The sequence below is a fragment of the Syngnathus acus genome, chromosome 4, assembly GCF_901709675.1.
Source record: "Syngnathus acus chromosome 4, fSynAcu1.2, whole genome shotgun sequence".
Taxonomy (NCBI): domain Eukaryota; kingdom Metazoa; phylum Chordata; class Actinopteri; order Syngnathiformes; family Syngnathidae; genus Syngnathus; species Syngnathus acus.
This window is the reverse complement of record NC_051090.1, coordinates 9920466-9946619: the sequence shown is the minus strand read 5'-3', so window position 1 is coordinate 9946619 and position 26154 is coordinate 9920466. Positions and strand designations below refer to the sequence as shown.

Sequence of the window (26154 nt, the reverse complement as noted above, 5' to 3'; positions counted from 1 at the left end):
TGAGACGAATAGTGAGGATCTTTGCAGTTTGAAGTGTACAATGGTCTCATTGCAATTCCAAGTGCTCTCAATTGAGCAGATGTTCTTCAAAGTGGCGCCGCTCTTCATCCTCTTAACGCTACTCGGGGCGTCATTTTCTTGACAGCTGCACGCATGCAGGGGATGAGGCAGCTCCTAAATGACCCGTTGTGATTGGTTGCAAAATCCCACGTGATGTTTGCACCCCTGGCCGTCTTGCTGCATCTCCGGTAATTAGCGCTATTCAACATGCCAATCAAAGCTATTTACAGATTGGTGTTTCACGTGGAGCACTCATTATGTCCGTGTCTCGTCCACTCAATAGTGTTCAAGTCCAAAAAGTGCCAAAGAGGGTATGCTGTGTCCATTCCTCATTCATTTAGACACCTAAAATGTGGGCCTTCCCTGTCAGATCTGATTTTCCCGTCGACTTCTACGCTACTCAGTGTCAATCGCCATGATGTGGCAGTTTTACAATCAAGGAGTAGAAATTGAAAATTTAGAAGAATAGAAAATATCTGTCTTTGTTTTTAGGGGAAATTTTATGTCTCAAAAGTACTTGTGGTATCAGTGCTTAGTATCGGTATCGGCGACTAGTCAAAAACCCAGTAGTCATGAACATCTAAAAGTGCACATGTGCAATTTTCAGCCGTGAAGTGCTCCATATGGCGTGGACTTTCCCAGTTGGAATGGAAGCACCTCCGGGGAGCTGGCAGCTGTTCCAAAAACAGATTGACAACAATTCACAAAATGGAAAGTAGCTCTGCATGCAATCATTAAACAAATGTCGCCATTTGCGGGAGCGCAACGCAACGCTGTGCAACGACAACAAAGGCGTTAGATTCTATTCTTTGGGAAAATATAAAATGACCGTTCATGGTGTTCATGTTGGCCTTTGTGTCACGCACGCTTGAATGACGACATCCCGTCCGCAGAAGATATGACTCTCGTATATTTCAGCGCAGGAGACCCGAAGGGTCGTGATGAATACGCCGTGCGCTTGCATGCTTCTCTCATCTCCCAAAACACACATCGTCACTCAGGCTCATCTCACGCCATCTCCAACCGGTATCGGGTGGACGCCGGCCGCAACCCACTGGTGTCTGCCCAGCGGCGTCACGACGCAGTCACGGACGCTGTCGCCATCAAGGTGACGGATGATGGCGGAAGCCGCGTGAGGCTCGGGACCCGATTGGGGTTGTGAGGCTGAATTAAGAATGAGTGACCTCCATGTCTGGCCATAAAACAAGAGCACACGCTGGGAAAAAGGGGAAATGTGTTCCCACCTGAGAAAGGAGAGAACCTGCTGAGCTAAAGTCGGCAGGAGTAAAGATTAAAAAAACAACAACGATTCTGTCAGGTACGTCCATGAGCTACTTTTGATAACTTTAATTTTGATATCATACATGACGAGAGATCATCAAAGATTGTAAGAAAGGATCAATGCCAAAGGGTAGCAACATCCATTTATTAAGATAAGGCAGACGATCCATACATTTTGTTGTAGATAATACAAAGTACAAAATTATACGCAGAATATTCTCGGCCCGGTTGGAAATAGACTCGAAATAGAGTGCAGGGGAAACGAACAGGGCTCCCTTTAAACGTCTCCGTGTTTTATTGCAACATCAAGGCTGGTTAAAAATGATAACCGACATGCACTCAAAGGTAATCCGGGCGCATTTTTACAACCTTCTGCCAAATTAGCAATTTTAATGTTGCATGCAGTCGGTGGAGATGCGCTTAGCCATCATAGCGCTGTGTGTTGACTTGGAAGCTAATTGAAAGTTGAGACATGATCCAGCTGCGCGTCGGTTCCGGTGTATGTCGGCCCGAGCAGAGTTTCTGCTGTTGCGTGTTTACATGCCGTGACCGTAATGGGATACCTCACGCACGCTCGGCTGGTCCGACCTCGCGTTAGTCACCCAATTTGGGATTCTATCCGAGAACAAACCACGGGAGGGACGCATCAAAAACTGCCGAGTCTAACTTCATTTGATCCACCGGCCGCCGCCGCCTCGCCGGCCGCCGCCTCGACGTGTCTTTGATGAAATGTGATCTGAAAAGGGACCTGAGACTCATGACTCACGGGCTGCTGAATGTTTGGCTTCAAAGAAGGGAAGCGGAAAACACAGCCGATGCCTCGGGTATAAAGAGCGGACAGCGCACGACGTACTGAAGTCAAGAAATGGTTTTTGCCATCAACAAAGATGGACAAAAATGGAGGAAAAATGAATAAAGATGTGAGAAAGCTTTGATAACAAAGGATCAAGAAGGATAAACCATTGGACGACCGCCAAAGAACTCAAAGAGCGGATCAACAAAGAATCGAAGCGGATAAAGCCGATAATGAAGGGTTGCAGTAACGGAAGATCAATGAAGAACAAGAGTTTAGAAGTCCTGCTGATCCATCTGGTAGAATCAGCGAAGGGCCTCGGATTAGCGTGATCTTGACGCACTTGTGCGATGGCGTTACAGGACCTGTTGAAATCCCGGGGCGACGCTCGGTCCGCGAGCTTTTTGGACTTTTGCGTCCCGGTCGCTGAGCGCCTTAGAGAAAATCCCCTGCGGTTCTGCAGCAGCACGATGACGCACCGTCCGCCTTTCGCCATGTCTCACGGCACCACAACTCTGGCGTTCACCTTCCAGGGTGGCGTGGTGGCGGCGGCTGACACCCGCTCCAGCTGCAACGGCCTGGTGGCCAGCCCCGACGCCGAGAAGGTGAAGCCCATCCACAGCCACCTGGTGGCAACCAGCTCGGGCACGTCGGCCGATTGCGCCTTCTGGAAGCGGATCCTGGCTCGGGAGCTGCACCTCTACCGGCTGCGCCACGGCCGGCTGCTGTCCACGGCCGGCGCCGCCAAGCTGCTGTGGCACATGCTGCTCCCGTTCAAGGGCACCGAGCTGTGCGTAGGCACTATCTTGTGCGGGTGGGATGCCAGCGGCCCCGCCATCTTCTACATATGCAGTGACGGCACGCGCCTCCGGGGAACGCTCTTCTCCGTGGGCTCGGGATCACCTTACGCCTACGGCGTGTTGGATCAAGCGGTAGAGTGGGGGATGACGGCGGAAGAGGCCACGCGGGTGGCGAGGGAGGCGGTGCACAGAGCCACCCACAGGGACGCCTACTCGGGCAATTGCGTGGACATCTATCGCGTCACATCCACGGGGTGGACTCGCAGGGAGCGGGAGGACTTGAAAGACGAATATTACAGAGAGAACAAGAGCGCTCAGGTGGGACATGATCAATTCTGAAAGTAAGACCAAATTGGCAAAGAGGCATGCTAGACGAGTAGTCCCAAGTCCGGTCCTGGAGAACCTTTATCGTTTTAGATGAACTAAACTCACCAGTGACTTATGCAACTCTGACTTCTGACAGGGTATTTTTCACATGCTAATGTCTGCTCCATGCGCCTAGTGACTGCTTTTATTTTGTGTTTGCTTGTTCTGTTCAATAAAGCATTCAAAGTGCATTGTGATTGTCGCTTTCTCACTTCTTTTAGTTGAGGAGCAACATATCTGATAAAGTATTTTTTGCCTTGGTAAATGATTTTCAGTTCTTGGACTTTTGAGTCTGAGTAGTTGTACCACTTGTGATGATTTCCTAGCAGGACCTCACATGTCCCAGTGAGGACCAAAACTGTCTGCACACGTGAAGCGGCGGCGACGTGCTATGGCATCCTTTGAGCAAATTGTAAATTAATGAAGAGCGCAGGCAGTTGCCTCCAGCCTTGTTTGTCTTCTCATTTGGTGTCGCGCAATTCTCGTAAATAGCTCGGGCTTTGTTTGCGCCGATACGACAACGTGCTTAAATGGGAGGCACGCAGCGGCCCGGCGTTTTGATGTGGATGTTGTTTTTCTTGTGTGCAGAGCGACTGCTGATGGCACATTTACTTTTGAGCGTTTAAGCGTGACGTCACAAGTACTTCCAGATGGCGCTGTCAGTAAACAAATAAATGCAGGGTTGTTTTTGGCAGCCATTCTTAATTTGGGTCTGTCTTTTGGACAGCAATGCTTAGTCATATTTTAGTCCATTTCAATACGTGATCGTTTTAGTCCATTTAACTCGAATATATTTCTTCATAAAATAATAGTAATTTATATTTTTATTGATGAATGTAAATTTTGAGAATACGGAATGGCCTTACTATCAAACAAATTGCCGCTGGAAAGTTTACAAGTGACTTTAGGACATCCACTCGATTAAGCGTCTTTGTTCCAACTTTGTTTTGCTTTTTATTCTCTTTTTGGGTGTATCTGGCAGTGTCATGGTTTTTGAATTCAAGTCCGCAGTGTTCAATTTCCCTCCCCCCTTTTGCCCATTATTTACAAATTACAAAATGATGTGTCGTGCGACGTTCTCCAGCGGCGCTCGTTACTTGTGCGACCTTCTTGATTGATTTCCATATGGCCGCTATAAACGATAATGAGACGAAAATGGATTTGCGGCCTTACGCCACGGGGATTCCTCGAAATTTCCCGCTGCCGCTTAATGAATACGCGAGATTGTGCTGAAGTGGCCCGTTTCTGGCGTTTGCTCGTAAATTAAGTCATCACACGAGTCGCAGAAGAAAAAGAGTCGAAGCCTGGGTGTCTATTTGAAGGCGAAGATAGCACAAAGGTGGACGGCCTGCAGGCTGTGTGTCCGGATTATGCCGAGACATCCAAACCTTGACGCCATAATTAAGTATGCTTTTTTTTTTCTTCATCTCCTGCCGGTAGCTAACGCGTGCGTGGTTACAAATAAATCCCAGGCGGAGGTGAAAGACCACGCTCGGTGCATCCTAAGCCTCCTCTTAACGAGACAAGTATGATTGAATAGAGCGAGGCTCATCCATAATAAAACTGACTTGGAAAGTTCATTAATAACACAATCTACGACTGGGTGATGAACAAAAACACATTTGCCTTGCCAATATTCTGCAGTATTGCTGTCATACACAATTGGACACACACATGCGCGCACACACACACACACACACACACACACACACACACACACACACACACACACACACACACACACACACACACACACGTGACTCAGGTCACTTGTTTGTATTCATTAATAGGAAGTCGGCCATGTTAGCAAACCTAGCTTCCAAACTGTAGCGCTACAATGAGATATAACACTTGAAAGAAATAAGGTGTGATTACAGCAGATGGCCGTATTGTGCCGTGTATGCAAGAACACACAATCAGATAAGAGTAGAAGAAGAAAGCAGTACTTGATCTTGAGTAATACATCTCGACAGCGTGTGTGTGTGAATATTTGTTGTTTGAAGGAACATCAGTGCTAATAATCCCTAAGCAGGTCAATGTGATTTTTCATTGATTTTACTCTTTTAGTGTTTATCTTAACAACAAATTCCAACATTTCTTTCAGCGTGCAGGTCAAGAACCTGTTTGCCCCAGCTTTGCTCACGACCTAGGAGCGACGGATCGATGGCCTCTTGGCTTTGCAATGTGCTTGCGCGCATGTTTTAGTATCGATAACCGCACCACATACCCACGAGGCATGCGAAGAGCGACTGTAATGAGATGGCTCGGCTCTCTTAACAGATCCCCCGACAAACTGAATGGGCTGGAGAATTATTCCTTTTCGCTTTATCTCAAAAGGACTAGCAACAGCGTCTTGTCGCTGATTTTTAGTCTGACGACAAGATTTTTGCAGCGATCACATTACAATTACAAGGAAAAAATACTTTAATATAAAAATATGAGTCCCTCACAGAGGATAAAGAATATATGCCTGGAAGTATTGTAATATAATCTGCCTTCATGTGTTGACCCACTTTTGCATTGACATATCCATCGGATTAAAGGGCCACCATGACACTGATGCTATTCGTTAGCACTCGACGCTAATGTTAGCGCTGTCTTGACAATGCACTATAGAGGCAGAGATTGCTTCAGTGACGCATTATTGCTGGCGAACAGGCATTGCAACAGATTGGCTCCTTATCTTCATGGATGGTCACTTGTTGCTTGGCGGAATTGATAGGGCTCAACGATAACCGCCCCGTAAGCCGATTAAAAACAAACAAAACTGCTTGGAAGCTGTATGAATGTTTTTCTTGCTTGCCTAAGATTTTATTCGGGCCATTAATAACAATCATGATTAAATAACAAAAAGCTTCAGTCAGGTCACATGACAGGATTTCCTACTAAACCCACTTGAGAACCGCGTGTCTATGCAAAGATCTTTGTAAGACGCTTTTGTTTCCATAAAGAAATCAAAAGAAATTCCTCGTATAAACAAGACGGCCACGACATCTCAAGACCTTTGATTGGGATTAACGTCCCGTAATCCGGACGGATTAGTTGCGAGTCAAGACTCCTCATATTAAAAATGCATCCAAGACAGCGTGCGCCGTCCGCCATGTTAGACTTTTTTCCTTCCTGTGAGATTAACCACAGTGTTTTTTTGTTCCATAGGGATTTCCGCTTTGGGAGCAGCTAGTGGTCCTCCGGAGAGGCTCCCTCTCTGAAGTCTGATGCATACAAGAGCACACGAGCTCCTTGATGGAGGTAATAAGCTTGGTGAACAAGCTGAGCGCAGCGGCACATAAATTGTCAGTGAAACGCTCACTTCATTAAAACTATTTCTCCAGCCGGGAAATAAAAATCCCATCAAAGAAGCGTGAAGCCGAGCAGAGGAATTACACTCGCGTGTCGCGGGTAGAAAACGCTGGCGGTGAAATTCCATCGTCGTTCCACGCGGCCTTAACTAACGACTCCCTCTCGGCCAGCAAACTTTGCTGGGCCCAAATATTAGGTACACCCGCCTGCGCCATTTCCTTAAAGCTGCCAGCATCTTTTTCATGGACCCCAAAATTTTCATCCAAGTTTGACGCCATCAAAGACGTGTCCACCAAAATGGTAAAACTCATGTCACATCTTTATTCTGTACTTTCCAATAATTTTTTTCATGATTGTGAACTGCTACGGATATCGTACTTGGCACATATATGTTCTTTTATTTTGCATGATTGCACTGAATTGATAGATTTGTCGTGGTGCTATTAGGAGGTGGTTAAAGTCCCCGAGTGGCTAAACGCACAGCTCGCCACTGGGCAAAAGTGTGTGTGTGTGTGTGTGTGTGCGTGTGCGTGTGTGTGTGCGTGTGCGTGCGTGCGTGCGTGCGTGTGTGTGTGTGTGTGTGTGTGTGCGTGTGTGTGTGCGTGTGTGTGTGCATGTGTGTGTGTGTGTGTACCTATATCTGAGTGTGTGCTTTAGATATAAGCGTGACCCCCCCCAAAAAAAAATACTTGGCAAAGTGTCCCTCCTCAAAAATAGCAACCTTTTAGAGAGCCGCCTCCTCCACGCTGAAGACTAATGGAGGGAAAAGACAGACGAGTGAGGGAGGATGAGAGCGATGAAGAGAGAGAGAGAGAGAGAGAGTGGAGAATAGCAAGGGAGCGCGAGAGGGAGGCTGGGTGAAGGGGACGGACCTCGCGTCAAGCTCACATCAACCTCGGCGTCCTCCTCCACGCGCACGATCGCTTTCAGCTGCACGCCGGGTATGCCAAGCCAAGCTTGACTTTCTTTCTTTCTTTCTTCGTTTGCACCATGTTTCTTTTTCTTTCTTTTTTTTTGCTCGCACATGCATGGAGGTGACGCTCATCAACATCATCTTCATCTGTGTTGTCATCACCTACAGCCATTGGAGACAAATCATCATTGTTGTTGGCATCGCTCAGCCCGAGTGTGTGAATCACATCATGAGGGGGTAGTTTGGGGGGGGGGGGGCGTGCACATCAAGTAGGTCACTTTATATTATGTTGTTCTTCTTCTTATCATCCTGTCCGGACCTCATAATGAGGCTGTTTTAGTGCGTCTCTTCGCTAACTTGGGAAGCACTAACAAGCAGGGCCAGATGTGTGCGTGTGTGCGCGTGCGTGTGTGCGCGTGCAAGATACTGATGTTTCGACAATGTGCATTGTCAGTTCTTAGATCATGCAAGCAGGAAATTCAAAAAGTCACGTAGCAAAGTGGCAACAGAGAGACGCATCAGCATTCAGCAAATCCTTTACGAACCCTGCAGGCAATATAAGGAGAGAAAAAAAACAATTATTCTTTTAAGTCTAATTTCTAACAGTGCTTCATTTCTTTGTACACTCACACTTTTGTAATATTTTTCCCATTTTTAATATTATGCTATAAATAATGATGAGCCTTGACTTGCCCTTAACCTCAAAGCCCTGAAATGGTCCAAAATGGCCACATCAAACTAAGATGGCCGCCTTCCTGTTGAATTTTCGACATGTCCACCAAATTTCACATCGATCCGTAAAGCATCTGTCAGGGCCTAACTTTTTCTAACTTTTCAGAGGTTAGTCGCAGATTTTCACTCTTTGTGGCAATGCTTGGTTCCCAAAATCAGCAAATGTGAGAGTTCCCTGATTTTCCGTGTGTGTGTGTGTGTGTGTGTGTGTGTGTGTGTGTGTGTGTGTGTGTGTGTGTGTGTGTGTGTGTGTGTGTGTGTGTGTGTGAAGGATGGATGAGAGCTCTCTAAGCACTAAGGCGACGGGAGATGCTGAAATGGGACACAACGTGATTCCGCTTTGGTCATTTCTGCCCGCCAAGCTTGTAGCCTCTCATGTACTTTAACCATTAACCCCCTCTCTATCCATCCACCCATTGCTCCATTCATCCCTTTCTATTACTGGGCGACTCCATCCACTACGATATGTAAAAGGCTCGGCACGCATCGCCCGGCAGCTTCTATTTTTATTAATAAAAATGGAAGTTGTTTCAGAGCAAAGTGCGACGGGAACAGCGATTTGCCATTTGGGGTGATGTCGCCACTCATCATTTCGACCAGCAAATCACACTTTCAGTTTCAGCCTAACACACACACACTCGCAACAAGAATGAATAACACAAAGCCGCCAAAGCTGTGCTAAAAAAGCACAATAACCACAAAAGTGCTCCAGGAAATGTACTTTTTGTCCTTTTCTTTTTGGGAGGGATTTAAAAAGCAGCGTTGACATCGCTTTCCGTGAAGCGTACATCTGGATGATGATGAATGGTGTCAGAAACGTGCTAATCCACAAGGCAAGCGTCTCCCGGGAGGGAGGAAAGTGCTTTGGCAATTGTCTGCTGTGGTCAAATTGGAAACTTAAGTGGGTGGTCTTGGAATGGATCACACAAAACCATGACAAGATTTTTGAAACTAAATTAGGACGTTCTCTCTGTGACAAATAATTGTAAAAATGTATTTTTAATGCAAATGTGACCTTGTGACTAACTGACATGTGAGGAGCAAAATTGTCCCCTGGCAAGAGGTTTTCCTATCTCTGGTTGCACTTCAGCGAGATTCTATAAAAGTTTTTTTTTGTTTTTTATTTTTCAGAGGTGCAACGCAATCGTCAAGGTGGGCACCGTTGTGACGCGAGCGCTAGAGCAGATCGTGTTCTGCCAGGTGAGCCAAAAGTCTGCGACCTCCATGACAACCGAGAACAACATCTTGCCTTTCACGAGCATTGCGATGAAACGCAAGTTAGTCCGTCGCGTCGCTTCAACTACCGTGACAATGTCGCGTTGCTATTTTACGGCGTCATCAAAAAGCGGCTCTGGGCTCATTTACATGTAAATGGATCAAAGCGCATTTGTTTAGTCGCCGTCATTATTCGCGCCACGTTTTAGCCGCCGCATTGATCACGCACGTGGCGGAATTTGCGCATTTCAATCCCACACGCACACAACTTTGACCGGATCCATGTGTGTGTGTGTCTAATGCCTGAGTGGCTGGCGTGCGTGCAAAGAGGAGATAACAGATGCCAGCAAATTTGGTTTTGGGTGCATCGCATTCAGGTGAGGCGTCCAAACACGAAAAAGGAAGCAGTCACGTCATGTTTTTGAGGCGGAGGAGATCAGCTCGTGTCATTGATGTCTAATGGGCGTCTTAAGGAAAGGCGGGAGGCGGCCATCTTTAGTGAGGTCATCACCCTTCAGCTATAGGCAATGTTGGCGTGACAGCGCTTGTAACTGGAGGGCACGTTCCGCTGCTCAATAAAATGACCATTTCTGTCCGCAAATAATAATGAAATGATTCCGAAAGCAGGGCGCCGTGACAAATGATCCAATTGAACTTCACTTTTCTTACTCATTAATTCACTGTCGGACATTCTGTCAAAAAAAAAAAAAGAAAGAGTTCCGGTTTTATCGTAACATTACATCAAGATTAGTCACTTGAATAGATTTAAAAAAAAAAAAAGTTGCAGAGGTGCACAGTAACTCATGAGGGGAGATTTTTCCACGTCCCCCGCCTACCTGCCCCCATTATCTTGTAGATAGGCCTACTTATGTCAAAAAAAGTAAAAGTACTAAATCAAAGAACAGTCGAAATGTGCTTCACTACAAAAGTGAAAAGCATAAAAGAAATTTCACCATCAATTATTTACAGCGCCCGTTTTGATAACTTGGCACAAGAAGCAAAAGACATCTCGGCGCACAAAATGGTTTGCCTTCTCCATTAACTGGCGTCGTGCTTTCACTGAGAAGGAAAAAATAGGTGGAGAAAACATGACTGCAACTTTGATAAAAGAGAAATAATAAAACCATTTTCATATATCAAAAATAGATCAAATAAAATGCATTTTTATTAATATCATGACTGATTAATCTTCTAAAAACAAAAATATAGTCATCTTGTTTTTATGTGAACTTGCTGTCCAGGATCAAAAGTCACTCATGTGAATATTTTCCACTTCAAAGTCATGTTGCAATTGTAAAAATCACCACACAAGTCAATCACCCAAACGCACTTCCTGGTCTGGAATTTGAGTTTTCCTTTTGTGCGTCCGTTCGTGTCTGTATGTTTATGATTTTACAGCCAGCAGAGCAAATTTGATGAGTGTGTAAAATATCGTGTTCACTTGTTAACAAGAGAGCCTTTGGACGTGTCATCACACGCTAGCGAGCAACGTGCTAAATGGCTTCAATGTGGAAATGACAAACTCAGGTTTGAAACTTTCCTCACAGCCAAAAAGAGTCAGTCGCGGGTCCTCAAGGTTAATGAGCTCATTATTTCTTCTCTCCGGTGATTGTAGCGTCAAAATTGCTAAAGTCAACCATGTAATGTCTTTTTTGTCCAACGTGAATGGGAAGCCTTTGGAAAATGAAATGATGAGAGTAACCTTTCCCCCCATCTTGGTGGGAAGACAAAAAGTGTCTCCTATGCTTTGTGCTCGTTGGTGTTTCGGTCGAGAGGTACTCATGTTCCTGCCGTTCCTACTCATGTTTTTTTCTCTCTGTACTGAGAATCCCAAGCATTTTTCTGTTCAACAGAATTTTCACAACATGATCCAGCGGAACTTGAAGAAGATGGACGTCAACATTGAGCCACTAATCATCTCCCCGGCGTTCAACCACTGAGATCTCAGCGATGAGAGGAGCCGTCGTCCTTCTTCTTCTCTTCTTGTGCGTCAGCCGTGTCGCTTCGCAGCATCTGCCAGGACTCGGTCCATCTTTGCACTTAGCGGCTAAACCTAGCCTCGGACTAACGGTGACCCACCCGAGGACTCATGAAGAAGTTGAAGGGCTATATGAGGAGGGTTCCGCCGGGCTGAGGCTAATTTCCGAGGCGGGTCAGGAGAAGTCACGGCAGGCAGAGTCGGACGGCGGAGGTGCGCAAGGATCCAGGCGGCCTCGTTCTCGGCGGAAGAGAAGCTGGCTGTGGAACCAGTTCTTCGTCATTGAGGAGTACCGAGGCCCGGAACCCGTGCTCATCGGACGGGTAAGTGGAACCAAAATGACTCGGCATCAATTTATCGGTAAAACAGCCGATAAACACAAGAGGTCAGAGGGTGTCTTGAAACTGTCTTTCCAAAACGTCTTTTTGTGGTTCCTTCCTGCCCGAATGCTGCACGACTTTCACAGTCTGAGGCAAGCTTCACTCAGCGACATGAAATTCGGCTCACGAGTCCCGAGAGGCCGAGCTCAAAAAGACATGCAGGGAAGTCTGACGGTTTAGTTTGAAGTGGACGTTTTAGGGTTGTTTTGGCCATTTCAAGGTGTCCTTCAAAGACAAACTCGGATGACTGTCGATAAAATAGCAAACTCGTAACCGCAAGGCCAGACAGAGCTCGGCCAAACATTTCGAGAGGAGTACACATAAAGCTTGTTTCCCAGAACAATATGAAGTCAGCTAGGCATGTCTGTCATGATTAGAAAGTCGACCATTTTGGTTTGCGGCGGCCATTTTGCAAGGTTCCTTCAAAGATGTGGCTTGTTTTCGTCATTGCATAATGTCCCTCCGCTGATTGCTCCGTTTGTACTTGAGGCTATAAAATGATGTTTATATTTTTTTATTTTATTTAAACTTCAAATGTGAAGCTTTTTCCTCCGTCTAACGAAGCATTGCGCTATTGGCCCAAACGAACACAAATTGGACTCTTCTGGCTCGTTGCACTGCCACAAAGCCAGCGATGCCCACCTGAAGCGCGGCGCCCCCACTTGCGGCATTTTGCAGCTTTGCTGGAACGAGGCCGTCCGCGAGCGGGGAGTCAAAGCGGCGCGCGCTGCCAGCCACTTTGGGGCCGCCGTCACATACTTTACAATGACAGCCTAGATTGCTTTCTTAGCCGCGCGGCGTACTGCTCATAAATGTTTAATATCCCGCTCTGCTTGTTATTGATACAGTCGGCGAGCGGCGCTAAAGCAATCAGGGGAACGCTACTTCCATATTTGCGCAATAAAGCCGGGGCGACGTTTTAAAATAAAGCCTCGTTTTCTTTTTCGGCTCAGCTTGTTCGGCTGAAAATCGGAGGTGCCAAAAGTAGGCTTGATTTCAAGATATCGAGTACTTGCGGAGGCTGCCGATACCGGCCACTGATACAAACGTGTTGACGGATCAAATTCAACTCGTATGTCGAGGCACCGCCGCATTTTGTGTTTTTACATTCCAGCGCTGTCTGCACCTTTGCAGCAAGGGGTGGAAGGAAGGAAGGTGGCGGGCGGGCGGCTGATTGCGGCAGCGTCGTTGCGCTTTGTTTGCCAGACGGGAAAAAACCGTTTCTCCTTCCTTTTCACACCGATTGAAGCACCGCAGGACTGAGACAACAATTACACTCAGCCCAGGAGGGGGCGATGGGATGGCACACGCGCGCACATACAACGTGCTGTTGGCTTTGAGGAGGAAGCGAAGGCAAGGAAGGGATGAATACATTCACACACACACAAAAAATCGCTTATCGGGCAAACCGTGGGGTGTCGGGCGCGCTATTATGACTTTTTTTTTAATCCGCAACGTTATCCACCAGCACAGATGTACTTTGGGCTTATAGTCAACTCTGTCGCCCGCAGGCATGCGTTTCCATTTGCATGCTCACCGGCCACTTTATTAGGAACACCTTCACTGCGCATGTTTCAGAAGGACGTCGTAATCACACATGACGAGCTCATGCGTTGAGAGAAAATACGTGCGGGCCTGCTTGTGAGTAAGACTGGCGAGATTACCATGAGCGCACTATGAGCGCGCGATGAGCCCGCAATGAGCGTGGGTGGCCCGAGGGCTGATGCGTGGCCAAGGTTCCTGGTCAGGAAGCTCAGCAGCTGACTAATCTCTTTGCGGCCTGGCTCTTTCCGCACGCTCACTCTCACGCAGGCACACATGCACTCGTGTCTTCGTCTTGCACGCTTGCCATGCTGCACACTTTTTAGCTTGTCATGCATTCTTTTTTGTTTTTTTGTTTTAGTTTCTGACCAAAGTTTGTTGCTTATTGTAGTAATACTGTTTACAAAAAGATGTTTACATTTTGTTCTGCTCAAAAAATCCTGCTAGATTAAAAATCAATAGTACAATTTCCGTCTCAACGCCCAGGTGGTGTTCACCACAATTATTTCTCAGCTGACCCCCTGACAGGTCACTTCACTCCACGTCCACTTTTTGTCTCACATATGACAAATGCACATGACAAATGCCCTCACATGTCGGAAAAAGTGAACAGATGGTTGGAGGATTTGTTATCGGGTTCACGTCGAACGTTACCGAGGCTCCGCATTGACGAGACCTCCTCTGGCTTGTGTGCTTGGGTCGAGTTAACGAGCTGCGCGCGTTAGTGCCGCAAACACACACACAGAAACACCTGGTACCATTGGTTTCTCATTGACCGAGCGAGCACGTCATACTAACATGAATCACGCTCGATCTGCGCTACAAGCTCCATAAAACATTTCATTGCTGTCTTCATCATGATCATCATGAAATCGTGCAAATGGACATTTTTTAAACATACTAAAAGCGGCCCGTTTATATTGGAATTTGCTCGCCAGTTGCACACGGACATGGACCGAGGGGACGGGCACACCAAATACACGCTGGAGGGCGAAGGAGTGGGCTCGGTGTTTGTCATCGACAGCAACACGGGCAACATCCACGTCACCAAGTCTCTAGACCGCGAGGAGAAGGACCAGTACCGCCTCACTGCCACCGCCACCGACCGCCAGACGGGCCGCGCCCTGGAGCCGTCCTCGCAGTTCATCATCCGAGTGCAGGACATCAACGACAACCCGCCCATCTTCCACGGCGAGCCCTACATCGCCGCCGTGCCCGAGATGGCCAACATCGGTAAGGCAAAGATGGCCGCCGTTGAATCTGTCTGTCGTTGTCCTTTTTGCTGTCCTCACTGGACATTCCATTTACTGAAAGCTGCGGGAAGTAACTGAATTGAACTACTCTATAACCACACTTGAACACCTTTCATTCGACCAAAGTCAGCCTTTAGGGGGCCTTAATCTCTAGACAAACATTTCAAACAATCCGTCCAATCATCCGGCCAGCAGATTAGCATTGACGCCTGCGTCTGCATAATCCGTTTCCCCGCTGAGCAAAAAGCTCTAAACAAGCTTTATGCCCCAAACAATAATCAGGCAGGTGCATGATACGCTCCGATGCTGCTATCATACTTTTGAGTGTCCTGATCGTGCGTGTGCGTGTGTGTTTTTCCCTCCATCGTCAACATATGGCCGGACATTCGACCTTATGCTATATTAATCCTCTGGGCAAGTGTAAAGTGTTTATTTAATGCATCCGTAGGCACGTCCATCATCCAAGTGACGGCCACAGACGCTGACGACCCCACGTACGGAAACAGCGCCCAGCTGGTCTACGCCATCGCTGAAGGACTCGACTACTTCTCGGTGGACCCACAGACAGGTCAGCGCGGCACTTAGCAAAGTTTGAGCCCGAGTGATGTGTTTGTGCTGATTGGAGTCTGTCCTCCGCCCCTCCTCCCCCCACGTTTTCCACTCAGGTATCCTGAGGACCGCCGTGCCCAACATGGACCGAGAGACCCAGGAAGAGTACGTGGTGGTACTCCAGGCCAGAGACATGGGGGGCCATCTAGGAGGCCTGTCGGGGACCACCACGGTCACCGTGAGGCTGAGCGACGTCAACGACAACCCACCTCACTTCAGACGCAGTAAGCGCAATTAGCTTGATGACACTCTTTCTGCTGAGTCATGACGCTGACTTTTTTGAGAGGTAATGACTGCTAAGAGCACAAATGTTAGTGGAGGATAAGAAATATACGCTGTGAGTACTGTTACGGTATATTGCATGTTTACATGTGTCGTTGTTTTGAATCTTAAACCGGTACATCAATGCTAGTTTCTTTAGCTCGTCAATGATGTTTTCAATTGCGTGTTAGCATTAAGCTAGCAGACTTGAAGGTAAAGTTATGTGCTTTGGTTGAATACCTAAGGTGTGATTCTCTTAGCTTCTCTGTTCAGGTTAATTTCATGGTTCCTCGCGTCATTCCGCTAACCTGTGGCAAAACGACACTTGTCCTTTCAAACGCTGCCTTTTGTCTTTTGCCTCCTCGGCCTCCGACGGGTCTCGTCTCAGGAGCAAAATTGCACGTCCATCTCCTTCCCTGTACTGTGCTATTAATATTTCATGTTAAAGTTCAGTGCTTTGCGCTTGAATAGGCAGCCAAATCAGTGCCAAGGCACTCGAGCCACTGAGACGTACGGTGCGGAGAAACGCGCCGTATATCATCTCTCTGCTCGTGCCGGGCGGCCATTCGTCATCGCATTTAAAGCCACTGCCAGCCAGCTCGTCCCTGCGATATATTCTGCCGGCGTACCTTGCTTTATAGAAGCTGTTTAATATTAACGTGGCGCCAGTGTGTTATTTATTCACTTTTAATCTGACTGCTATGACCCTCCCCGCCCCGTCCTTTACCGGCCACAAAGCCAAGTCCGCCCGGGGTCATTAATTTCTCTTAGAGAGATAATTAAAGCAAATGTTCTCGTTTGGGATGTTGCTTGAATGGGAAGGGGACTTTTTTTTATGGGTGTTGTTTTTCTTTTTAAACGTCCATTATAATACACCGCGGCCTATTTGAGTCATTAACCAGCACCAAGGACGATGAAACCGGAGCAAATGTGTGAGACTTTGCAAGCCGATCAGGGGCTGAACCGGCAAAAGGCCGCAACTTGCCATTAAAAATGAGAAAAACGATCGTTCTCCATGATACTTTTAGTTCCCCCGTCGACTCTGACGTGGCACAGAGGGTTAAGCATGATTTATCACTAATGATGTCAGTAATGATTGTCATCTCGTCTTTGTGCTCACCAGGAGTTTCATCATCATTAACGCCTCATTGCATTCATCTGTTTTATTTTTTTTTTTATTTCTCCCCTCTCGCAGGTGCGTGGTCGTTCTCCGTGTCAGAACTGGCGGCGCCGGGCGTGGAGGTGGGCCGTCTCACCGCCACGGACGCCGACGTGGGCGACAACGCGCTACTGGAGTTCACCATCATGGACGCGGAAGAGGCGCAGACGTTCAACATCAGCGGCAGGGAGCGAGAAGCCATCATTGTACTGAACAAAGTGAGCACGAGCCGGCTGAAAATTTTGCACACGCTCACTTGTTCTGCTCATCTCACAAATGTGCTTTTCTTCCTTAATTGACAAAAAGCATCGTTACAACGGGGAAATAATCCAGCAAGCACACATTTCCCAACATAATGTTTTATGTGTGGCCGTTAAAACCGTCTGCGTCATGCCGTCTGTGATCCGCGAGGATGGTAATGTATTAAAATGAGCAGGTAAATGTGTCTTTGTGCTCAGGGAGGGTCTTAACGACATTCGCAGATAATGACTGTACAGCCAATGTTAAATTAAGTGTGCAAATTGCGTCCCTAATGAGAATTAATCCACCTCATTAGAGCCATCCGGTGAGATAAAACTATCTGGTAAACATTTTTTTTACCACGATATTGAGGAGCAACAGTCTTCCTGTGACAAACCTTTATTTGACCTTTGTTTTACTTTCCAAGCAAATGTAAGTACATTGCTAGATTCCTGGCTAGGCTTCATGTTGCTAACACAACATTAGCATTTTGACCAGCCAGATGAGTCTTTACTTAGGACTCAACTATTCAAACTATCCGGTTCCACCATCTCCACTGTTTGTTATTGGAACGAAATGGAAAAACTGACGGGATTGTTTTCTTCTTTCCTTACCAGCTGCTGGACTACGAGACTCGCAACTCATACTCGTTCACCGTGGAGGTGGCCAACCCCCTGGTGGACCCCCGCTACCTGAAGGTCGGCCCTTTCAAGGACCAGGCCATGGTGCGGGTCATGGTCCTGAACGCGGACGAGCCACCGCGCTTCTCCCAGGCCCGTTACCATCTGGACGTGTCAGAGAACTGCCCGCCCGTCTGCTCGGTGGGCCGCGTACACGCCGTGGATCCTGACACGGGACAGAGCGGCAACATCAGGTGTGGGTCACACACCTCACTTCCCTCGCTCACTTCCCTCGCTCGCTCGCTCGCTCGCTCACTCTTTTGCTGTTTTGCACCCGGCAGGTACTCCATCGATCCTCAGTCGGATCCGGAGGCTCTGTTCCGCGTCGCCTCCGACACGGGATTCATCAGCACGGTGATGGAGCTGGACCGCGAGCGGGAGCAGTGGCACAACATCACTGTCATTGCCACGCAGAGGGGTGCGTTTGCCGGGCCCGTCGGGTCCGCCGCCAGAGCCTGGCGCTCCGCCGCTCGTATATCAGCCAAAGCACCGTCTGCAAAGTGCGCGGTGGAACTAATGGAACTTCAGGGATGGCTTGATGAACATTTATAGCTTTTCCATTTGTGTTTAGACAACCCCAATCTTGTGTCAAGGGTGGTGGTTGCCATAGAAACGCTGGACCAGAATGACAATGCGCCTGAACTGGACAGACAATACACCACATCCGTTTGTGACTCCACCGCCCCGGGACAGGTCAGTTGCGTGTTTGCTTCCTGATTGATGGCGTCTGTTGAAAGTACATTTGTTCCACATCCGTGAAATCCATCTTGAGGTCCGCCTAGCCATTGTCTGCGAGTCACATGATGCGTTTGACCCGCAGGTTGTTCAAGTTCTACGCGCTGTTGACCGAGACCCGGGAGGGCATGACGCGCCGGTCCACTTCAGCATCCCGCCCGAGTCTAGCTCCGCCCTCAACCTCTCCATCAGGGACAGCGGCGGTAAGACTCGAGCATCATGTGGAGACATATGTTGACTCATCCTCATCGGACAGGAAGTAAAAGATAGTAAAGGATGTTGCAGTGCGGTGACTCACGATGCCATGTTTGTTGTTGTCCCCAGGCGTGACGGCCAGCCTTGTGCTGCAGTCGTCCTTGGAGCCGGCGCCCGGCTATTCGTCGTCCTTAGTCAGCCTCTATGTGCCGGTGGTGCTGCGAGACGGCGCCTCGGGCCTGGCCAACACGGCCACGGTCACCGTGACCGTATGCCCGTGCCTGCGGGGCGGTATGCGCACCGAGGAGCGCAGCCCTCGAACGCGGGGCCGGCGCTGGGAGCGGCGCGCCGTGTGTCGCCCAGCTCCGTCTGCCTCGCCCTCGGCCGTCTTCACGCTGGTTATCCTGATGGCGGCGCTGGCCTGCGTCACCACTCTGCTGGGTAGGTCGGTGGGTCTCAAATCGAATGGGCTCCGCAAAATCGTTGACGCCAAGACTCCGTTAATTCTGATGTGGTCGCCCGTCTTATTTTTGCCCCCCAGTGGTTTGCGCACTGTCCCTGTCACTAAGGCGTCAGAAACGAGACGCCCTCTCATTCTCGGAGGACGACGACATCCGGGAGAACATCATCTCCTATGACGACGAGGGCGGGGGCGAGGCGGACACGGCCGCCTTCGATATGGCGGCGCTGCAGAGCATGCACAGGATCCAAAACGTGCATAGAAACATGTGAGGTTGATGTCTGGGGAAGAAGGGCGGTGGTCTACAGTAACAAAGTATTTGTACTTGCTTACTTCCTGCGTCTGCAGATGGTACACACAGCAGAGCGCGCCACCCCCTCGCTCCAGGACGTTCAGCGTGACCCGTAACCCCCACCCAGGGCCGGAGCCCGAACGGCGGCCCGGCTCGGCGCCCCTCTACGGGCGGCTCTGCTACGGAATCCACACGCTGCCGTCGCTCCGGGACTACTACTACCAGGCCGGGCCACTACAGGCAGGCGTGCAACTTCCTCTACCGGGACGGCGCCTCGCGGCCGCCGCTCCTATCATCCGGAACCAGCCGGTGCAGCACCGCCCTCCCGAAAACGGACGAGCAAGTGTGCTAGCGGCGCAAACGCTGAGCAGGCTGATGGGCAGGACTGAAGAAGGAACAAAGATTCACGATGACACTCAGAAGCAGGACCACGTTAAGGTAAGGTAGGAGCTCATTTTCATCTCATAGTGTAGATACCCACTATCGGTATTGGGCCGATTGGCCCACCTCTGAATTTACCAACCCTATGACTGAGGTGAGGGTCCTTGTTGTCTTGTCTTTGGGCAGACAAGCCCAGCAGAGGTCCAGTCAGTGCCAATCAGCGGTCCGGCCAGTCTGAGCTGCTCCGACCCTACCGGTTCCTCCTGCCAGAGTCCCAGCAGCTCGTCAGCCAACCAGACTCTGATCAGCACCGGCGCCACCAGCTGCACCGTGGAGGACACCGACACCGACTGGTCACTACCGTCCATTTCCGAGCGGAGTTACCCCGACGCCAAGCTTCCCGTTTACCCCATGACGGACACGTACAGCATCGTGGGCTCGCTGAACGGAAGTCTACCCGCAACAATACCCGACAACCGCCAACCCTTACGAATGGAGGACCTGCTGAACTTCCGTCTCAACCGGGTGACGTCCGACCAGTCGCAGCCGCCGTATGACTCGCTGCAGACTTACGAGTTTGAGGGCCGCGACTCTCGGGCTGAGTCGCTGAGCTCACTGGGGAGCGAGGACGGGAAGGATCAAGACCGAGGTGAGAACGGGAAGGACCGGGACCCGGCGGCAGGAGGCATGGAGGAACTCAACGTCAAGTTCCAGCGGCTGGTAGCGCTCATCAGGGAGAGGAAGAGTGGCAAGGAGCAGGGGGCGGCTGAGGATCCCAGCCAAGTCCAAGCTGCTCCTTCCCAAACCGGCCAAGTCCAAGAGAAGCCAGTACTAAAGTGGGACTTTTAAGGGACACATTTGAATTTCCGGACTAGTCCCACAGGGAGGAGGAAGACCCAGGCCCCGCGAGGGAGACAACAGGCCTGACTTACAAATAGCAAACACTCCTTGAAGTCTGGGCTGCTCAGCCAACCCCGAAGAAGAGGGATGGAGAGATTCTGAATTTTTCCAGGATTTCCTGGAAGCAGCGCACAGTGTATCACTATCACCCCCCTCCCCTTTCCCCCCGCCACCACTGTCATTTCACGCCTGCCGTGATAGCAAACGCACAGTAAATCTTTCACTTGACACCGTGGTTATTTAATAATGCACTTGGGCTTTCAACACAAAACTTATGAAAGATTCACATTGATTGAAATATTCATTTCCACCACAGCTTGAAATGTGCATTGTCGGAAAATAGGCCCTCATCCAATATTCAGCAGGATATGATTGTGAATATGCATTTGACTGATCTAATTGGATGGAGGCCGGTTGTCTTCTTTTGTCAACCGTTCAGTAAAGCGACATCTCTGTGTAGATGAAGAACAACTCTAGTGTGGCTCATTTTGGCTCGCAAGTCGGTTGCGGCGGGGGTGGGGGTGGGTTGGTGGCATGAGGGATGATGATTGTTTGGATCGTAAAACCTGTAACATGCCATGTGAAGCAATTGAAAACAAAAAGTGCCCAGCTCGAGTGAATGCCTGGACAGTAGGTGAAAGGAGTTCATGCACATCCTTGGACCAAACGTCTGTGCTGCGTTAATGAGTTCCCCCAAGAGCAAAAACACTTTAATATATGTGACTCATTTCTGCAGCTGTTTGGAGTGAAATCCATTCATTTTTCCTCCGGCTTTCAGGGCAACTGTTAGAATAAAAGCGTACGTTGTAACAGCTTCAAATGTAATTATTCTTCCCCTCCGCAAAGGCTCTGATGCGTCTCTTAATCAAGTAGCACTCATGCCGATGTGACGCGTTCACAGCAAATTAGAGAGCCGGGTTCTCGGTATGAGCCGGCAGGCCACTGGGTAATTAATTACATGTGGCGGCCATTTTAGGCAAAGGCTGGAAACCGAGTTTATTTTTCATTGAAGTTATTCTAAAACTAAATTGTTTGTAAAACCGGGTCGTTCATCAACTGAGGTTCCACTCTACTGGGTGGGTCACTGATCTTCAGGTAGCAATGGAGTTAGCTGCATACTGTCGCTAGCTAGCTAGCTAGTTCATTTCTGCCCTTTATCTGCAACTAGAACTGCAGCTGAGCTTCAGTATTTTAATCCCAATTGAGACCGGGCGCCTCCTCCGCTGTCACTTCCCAGTCTGGCGCGCCACCAAGATGAAAGATGAACAGTTTGGGGGGGCTCCTCAGCCTCCTTGTTTTATTTTGACACAGCACTCAAGGCTTTTGAATCATTTAGAATGTCTCCAACTTTGTGTCATGACAAAATGCAGCTTCACAATCACGGCGCACAATTTTGTCCTTCACATTTGGATTTACTTTAGAACTTGTACCCACAAATGTATCTAAAAGCATACAGATTCAAGAAGACGTTCGCAATGATTTAAAAAATAAACAGTTGATCAACTTGAAGACGTATGTGCGGTGTATTGTAGATATTCTTTTCCTCAAATTGAAGTGTTTGGAATTTTGAAATTACATTTGTGTGACTCGCTCATCGTCGGAGAAGGCGACGTTGGAAACGCCGGTCGGGTCCTGTCGGACGCTGCCGTTCTTCAGCGATTTGGGCGACTGTGTCTCTACGTCACCGTCCTCATCCTCTGTGACGTCCTCCACGTTCTCCTTCTTCTTTCTGAAAATCAAAATGAAGAAAAAGTTGATGTTACTTTAAATTTTAAGAATATTTTGTTATTTTTAGTATATTTTACATTTAGAGCAAATTTTATGTGATGTCTTTCTGCTTATGTTCCACATTCAGGTCTCGTCTGGACTTGGGTTTTTGTCTCCACTTGTTCTCATCGGCCTTGTTCCTCGTGTCTACCAATCATCTCACTTCAGCCGTTCGTGTCATGTCCAGGTGTGCCTCATTGTCTATTTGTTTGCATCGAGTTCCGTTTTTGTTGTCGCAAGCCTCGTTTCACTTGTTTACGACTCTTCAGTTGGTGAGTGAGTGTTGAGTTTTAGAACTTGATTGAATTTGGGATTTTGATTTTTCCATGTGCCTTCTTTGGCATGCTTCAACCCACCGTCTCTTCTGCATCGCCGAGGAGATGACGAGAATGACAAATCCCGCGCCAATGGCGCCCATGACCACCCCAAAGGCGATGAGCCACGGCGGTGTGGCGGGCTGGTAGGGAGCCACCAGAGTGGGCGCGATGCCCACAAACTCCAGAGTACGGTCGCTCAACAGGAAGGCGTTGTTGATGCGGTTCCGAGACTTCCTGACAGGTACATGTGCACAAAATCATTTACACAGCACATAAAAACATTATGATGCTTAACTGGATCTCAGCTGGGTGCAACACCTGTTAAAACCAATAGAGGGCGTCTGTTTTATAAACAAACTTTTTTTACAAACAGTACATCTGCATTTTTCATATTGTAGGGTAAATGCAATATGCTTTTAATAAGAGCTCAAATAAGAAAATGCAATTTGATTCAGAACAAGGACTGTTGAAAAGCCACATTGAACAGATGCTCCTAAAGTTCCATTAGAATGAGCCAAAAGGGCCCCAAGCAGGTAGTAAGTGGACATCACCTGATTGCCAGCTCCACCTCGCCTCCATCCACCAAACGGGTTGTGTCATTTGGCCACGTGACCACGAACCAGAAAGACACTCGCAGCGTCTCTTCACAAACAATGATGTTGGCCACTCTGGGGAGATGTTCCATAAACAAATAAAACACAACTCATTGGCTTTTATGAAGCTGTAATCCACATGCTGTTGTTTGTATGTACTAACCCTCACATGTTCGACTGTTATAAAAATACCCTGAACGTTATCGTTTCACAGTAATTTCATGACAATGCTCGTAAAAACGTGGCAATTTTGAAACTGTTGAACTGCGCACAAAACGGCCATCTTTTAAATCATCTTGCTCCATTGAAATGAATAGAAATGTCCTTAATTCGTTCCAGCCATCCAAACAAAATCAACAAAAATGTTTGTAATTTTTTTTTTCTTAAGAAAGATGTCACTGTATTAATAAAAAACAAAGGAATTACAGTTAAATAAAATGTGAAGAATTCCGTCAAACGCTTTCCTTAATTTCAATGGACATTGTGTGTGTGTGTGTGTGCGTGTGTGTGTGTGTGTGTGTGTGTGTGTGTGTGTGTGTCTCTCTCTCTCTCTCTCTCTCTCTCTCTCTCTCTCTCTCTCTCTCTCTCTCTCTCTCTCTCTCTCTCTCTCTCTCTCTCTCGACCACATGGGGGCAGTATAATTTGAACATGCATATATTCAGGGCATCATTGTATATAAGGGTTATAAACAATTAAACCGTTTTTTTTTCTTACTGAAAGTCCTGGCCGTCAAAGTGATTCCTCATGGTGTAAGCCAGCGTGGCCCGAAAGAGGAACATTTCGTTTTGGTCCCAGACATACTGCGACAAACAACAACAGGAGCACATCAAAGACTTTAGAGCGGTCTGCAGATGGGCCTGGTTGCTATGGCAACAGGCACCTTTAGCCCCCATTAGCATGGTTAACGATGATGGAACCTTATAGTACTCACCGTATTGTCTCCCAAAGCTGTTTGAAGGCTAACCCGAACCTTGTAACCATTTGAAACATCTGTAAGCATTCAAGAGAAAATTATTTTCCACGTGATTATGGAAATTGTTAGCTCAGCTAACCGCTTACGGCGCTGCAACGAGCCACACCTTTTGTTCCTTGATCTGTTTGAAATTTGTTGATTTTCTTGTTGGAAAATTCATTACCATTTAGCCCTTCATAATTATCAACACTCATTTTTGAATCTGTTAGCATCACGGATAATGATGATTACAAGGGAGAGCCGACATTCGTCTGAATTTCGTACTGTAAAAGTCTGCTATTTGGAAAGTGATACGTGTTTGGGCTGAGATAAGTTATGGCACACATATTTTAGTTCAATTCAGAATCCTTTTAATCACAGGGGTCAAACTTGAGGCCCGGGGGTCAAACCTGGCCGCCCCGCGGAAGCAAATTATGTGCATCGACTAAAATAACAAATTGTCTTCGCTTTCGTCAGGATATTCAAACATTCAAGCATTCTTTAATTTTTAAAATAAATGAAATATTTGAACCAATAAATTTTTTTTTTTGTACTTCTGATTGCAAAACCAATTATTCATCAATTTGTTTTGTTTATGTAATTTGAGGCAATCGCACATTTGTGTTCAGACTCAATGTAGCCTGTGACAGTTTAACAGCCCTCCTTGTATGCTAAGATATAGTTGATAAGGACTTTTTTCCCCCTACCTGGTTTGCAGAGTTGCTGAGCCGATGAAAGCGCCAGAGACAGCAGAAAAATGACCTTTCCCGACATTCTCCCAAGTGAATGTGTGGTCACCCGCAGTCTAGTTTAATAGTTAAGCCAGGACACACCTGAATTAACCTGCCCGGCTGGCCACAGGACTCGCCTCCTGTCTGGGGAAACTGTAAAATGGTGAAAAAAGTGTTTGTTCAGGCTTTCGTGTTGGAGAAGCGACCTCCCCGGCGAAAAAACACTAGCGTTTGACTCTGTTTACTCAGCGTGGAACAATGTGTGAGCCTCTCAGTACCGCACTCAATGTTCTGACCTGCCGCTTGGAAGTCGACATCATAAGAATGCGCTTTTGGGTTGTCCAACAGCTTATGCGCTGCTGTAACATCCTCGTAAACAATCTTTGAGCAAAGGTGAACGACTATTGTCATACGAATCCACAACAGGTGCCAAGACAGATGTGCATTCGCAGTTAATCATCCATTTTGAGGCTGGTTAATTGTTGAACGATCAGTGAGCGAAGGACGTCTGAAAACGCTTTTCAATCAACACTGGCACCCTCGTGCTGGTGGGACTCTCCAAATCCTCTGTGACATCATTAAAGATTTTCCAGAGGGATTTTTCCTATCATGTGATGAAAGTCGATTCAAAGTCGATTAATTGACGATGTCATTGATATTTTTTCAGCACAGTATAGCATTCCCAAAGTTTTTGGGCACCATAGAAACAAGAAAAGTGCTTCCGCCTCAGTACACACAACTTTTTATCTTCTCATTACTTGGTTTTAACTCAGTAAGGTTGTGCAAGCAAACGACAATAAAATCAGATTTACAAGTCAAGCTGATACACAGTTAAACTTTGTGATCCCTCATGACCAGGAACAATAAACATATAAATGACGAGTGCTGCCCTGTGCTTTTCCATTCAATTGTACTAAACTATGTGACATCATAAGTGAATTATTGTCTTGAAAAAAGAAAAAAAAAAGTGGGGATGCAGTTGTTTTTCTGGACACATGATGGCAGTGCTTTTTGAGAGAAGACTCAAGACAACCTAAGCCTACGCAAAGGGTATTTGACCAAACATTATATAAATAAAGACTAATACCACTGAATTTCAAAATATATTTTTTAAATTTTTAATACCAAAGGTATTGTGAAGAAATGCAATTTGAGTACACTTCCAGAGGAGAATTGTTAACAGTTCCAGGTTCTACAAATCTTCTGGTGGGAAATATATAACACAAGGTCTCCTTTTAAGTCAGTGTGACCTTTTTATGTGTTCGATCT

General features: G+C 47.5%; 3 protein-coding genes across 3 annotated transcripts; 2 read left to right on the top strand and 1 right to left on the bottom strand.

Moving 5' to 3' along the window:
* Positions 1-1989: 1989 nt before the first annotated feature.
* On the top strand, positions 1990-3469 carry LOC119121804 (proteasome subunit beta type-11-like). The gene has a single exon (XM_037249730.1). The coding sequence runs from the start codon at positions 2485-2487 to the stop codon at positions 3271-3273; it is 789 nt and encodes a 262-aa protein (XP_037105625.1). The 5' UTR covers positions 1990-2484; the 3' UTR covers positions 3274-3469.
* Positions 3470-7433: 3964 nt separating this feature from the next.
* LOC119122038 (cadherin-24) lies at positions 7434-22034 on the top strand. The gene is made up of 15 exons (XM_037250200.1): positions 7434-7541; positions 9377-9445; positions 11314-11761; positions 14299-14593; positions 15062-15181; positions 15279-15446; positions 16679-16860; positions 17500-17756; positions 17844-17980; positions 18134-18255; positions 18383-18500; positions 18622-18933; positions 19034-19220; positions 19301-19682; positions 19812-22034. The coding sequence occupies exons 3-15, from the start codon at positions 11411-11413 to the stop codon at positions 20472-20474; spliced, it is 3294 nt and encodes a 1097-aa protein (XP_037106095.1). The 5' UTR covers positions 7434-7541; positions 9377-9445; positions 11314-11410; the 3' UTR covers positions 20475-22034.
* Positions 21914-25215, bottom strand: cltrn (collectrin, amino acid transport regulator). Its single transcript, XM_037250201.1, has 6 exons — positions 24862-25215; positions 24134-24192; positions 23917-24002; positions 23161-23277; positions 22649-22843; positions 21914-22254 (listed from the first exon to the last, which is right to left on the bottom strand). Exons 1-6 carry the CDS (start codon positions 24926-24928, stop codon positions 22098-22100), a joined length of 681 nt encoding a protein of 226 aa, XP_037106096.1. The 5' UTR covers positions 24929-25215; the 3' UTR covers positions 21914-22097.
* Between the last annotated feature and the right edge of the window lie 939 nt (positions 25216-26154).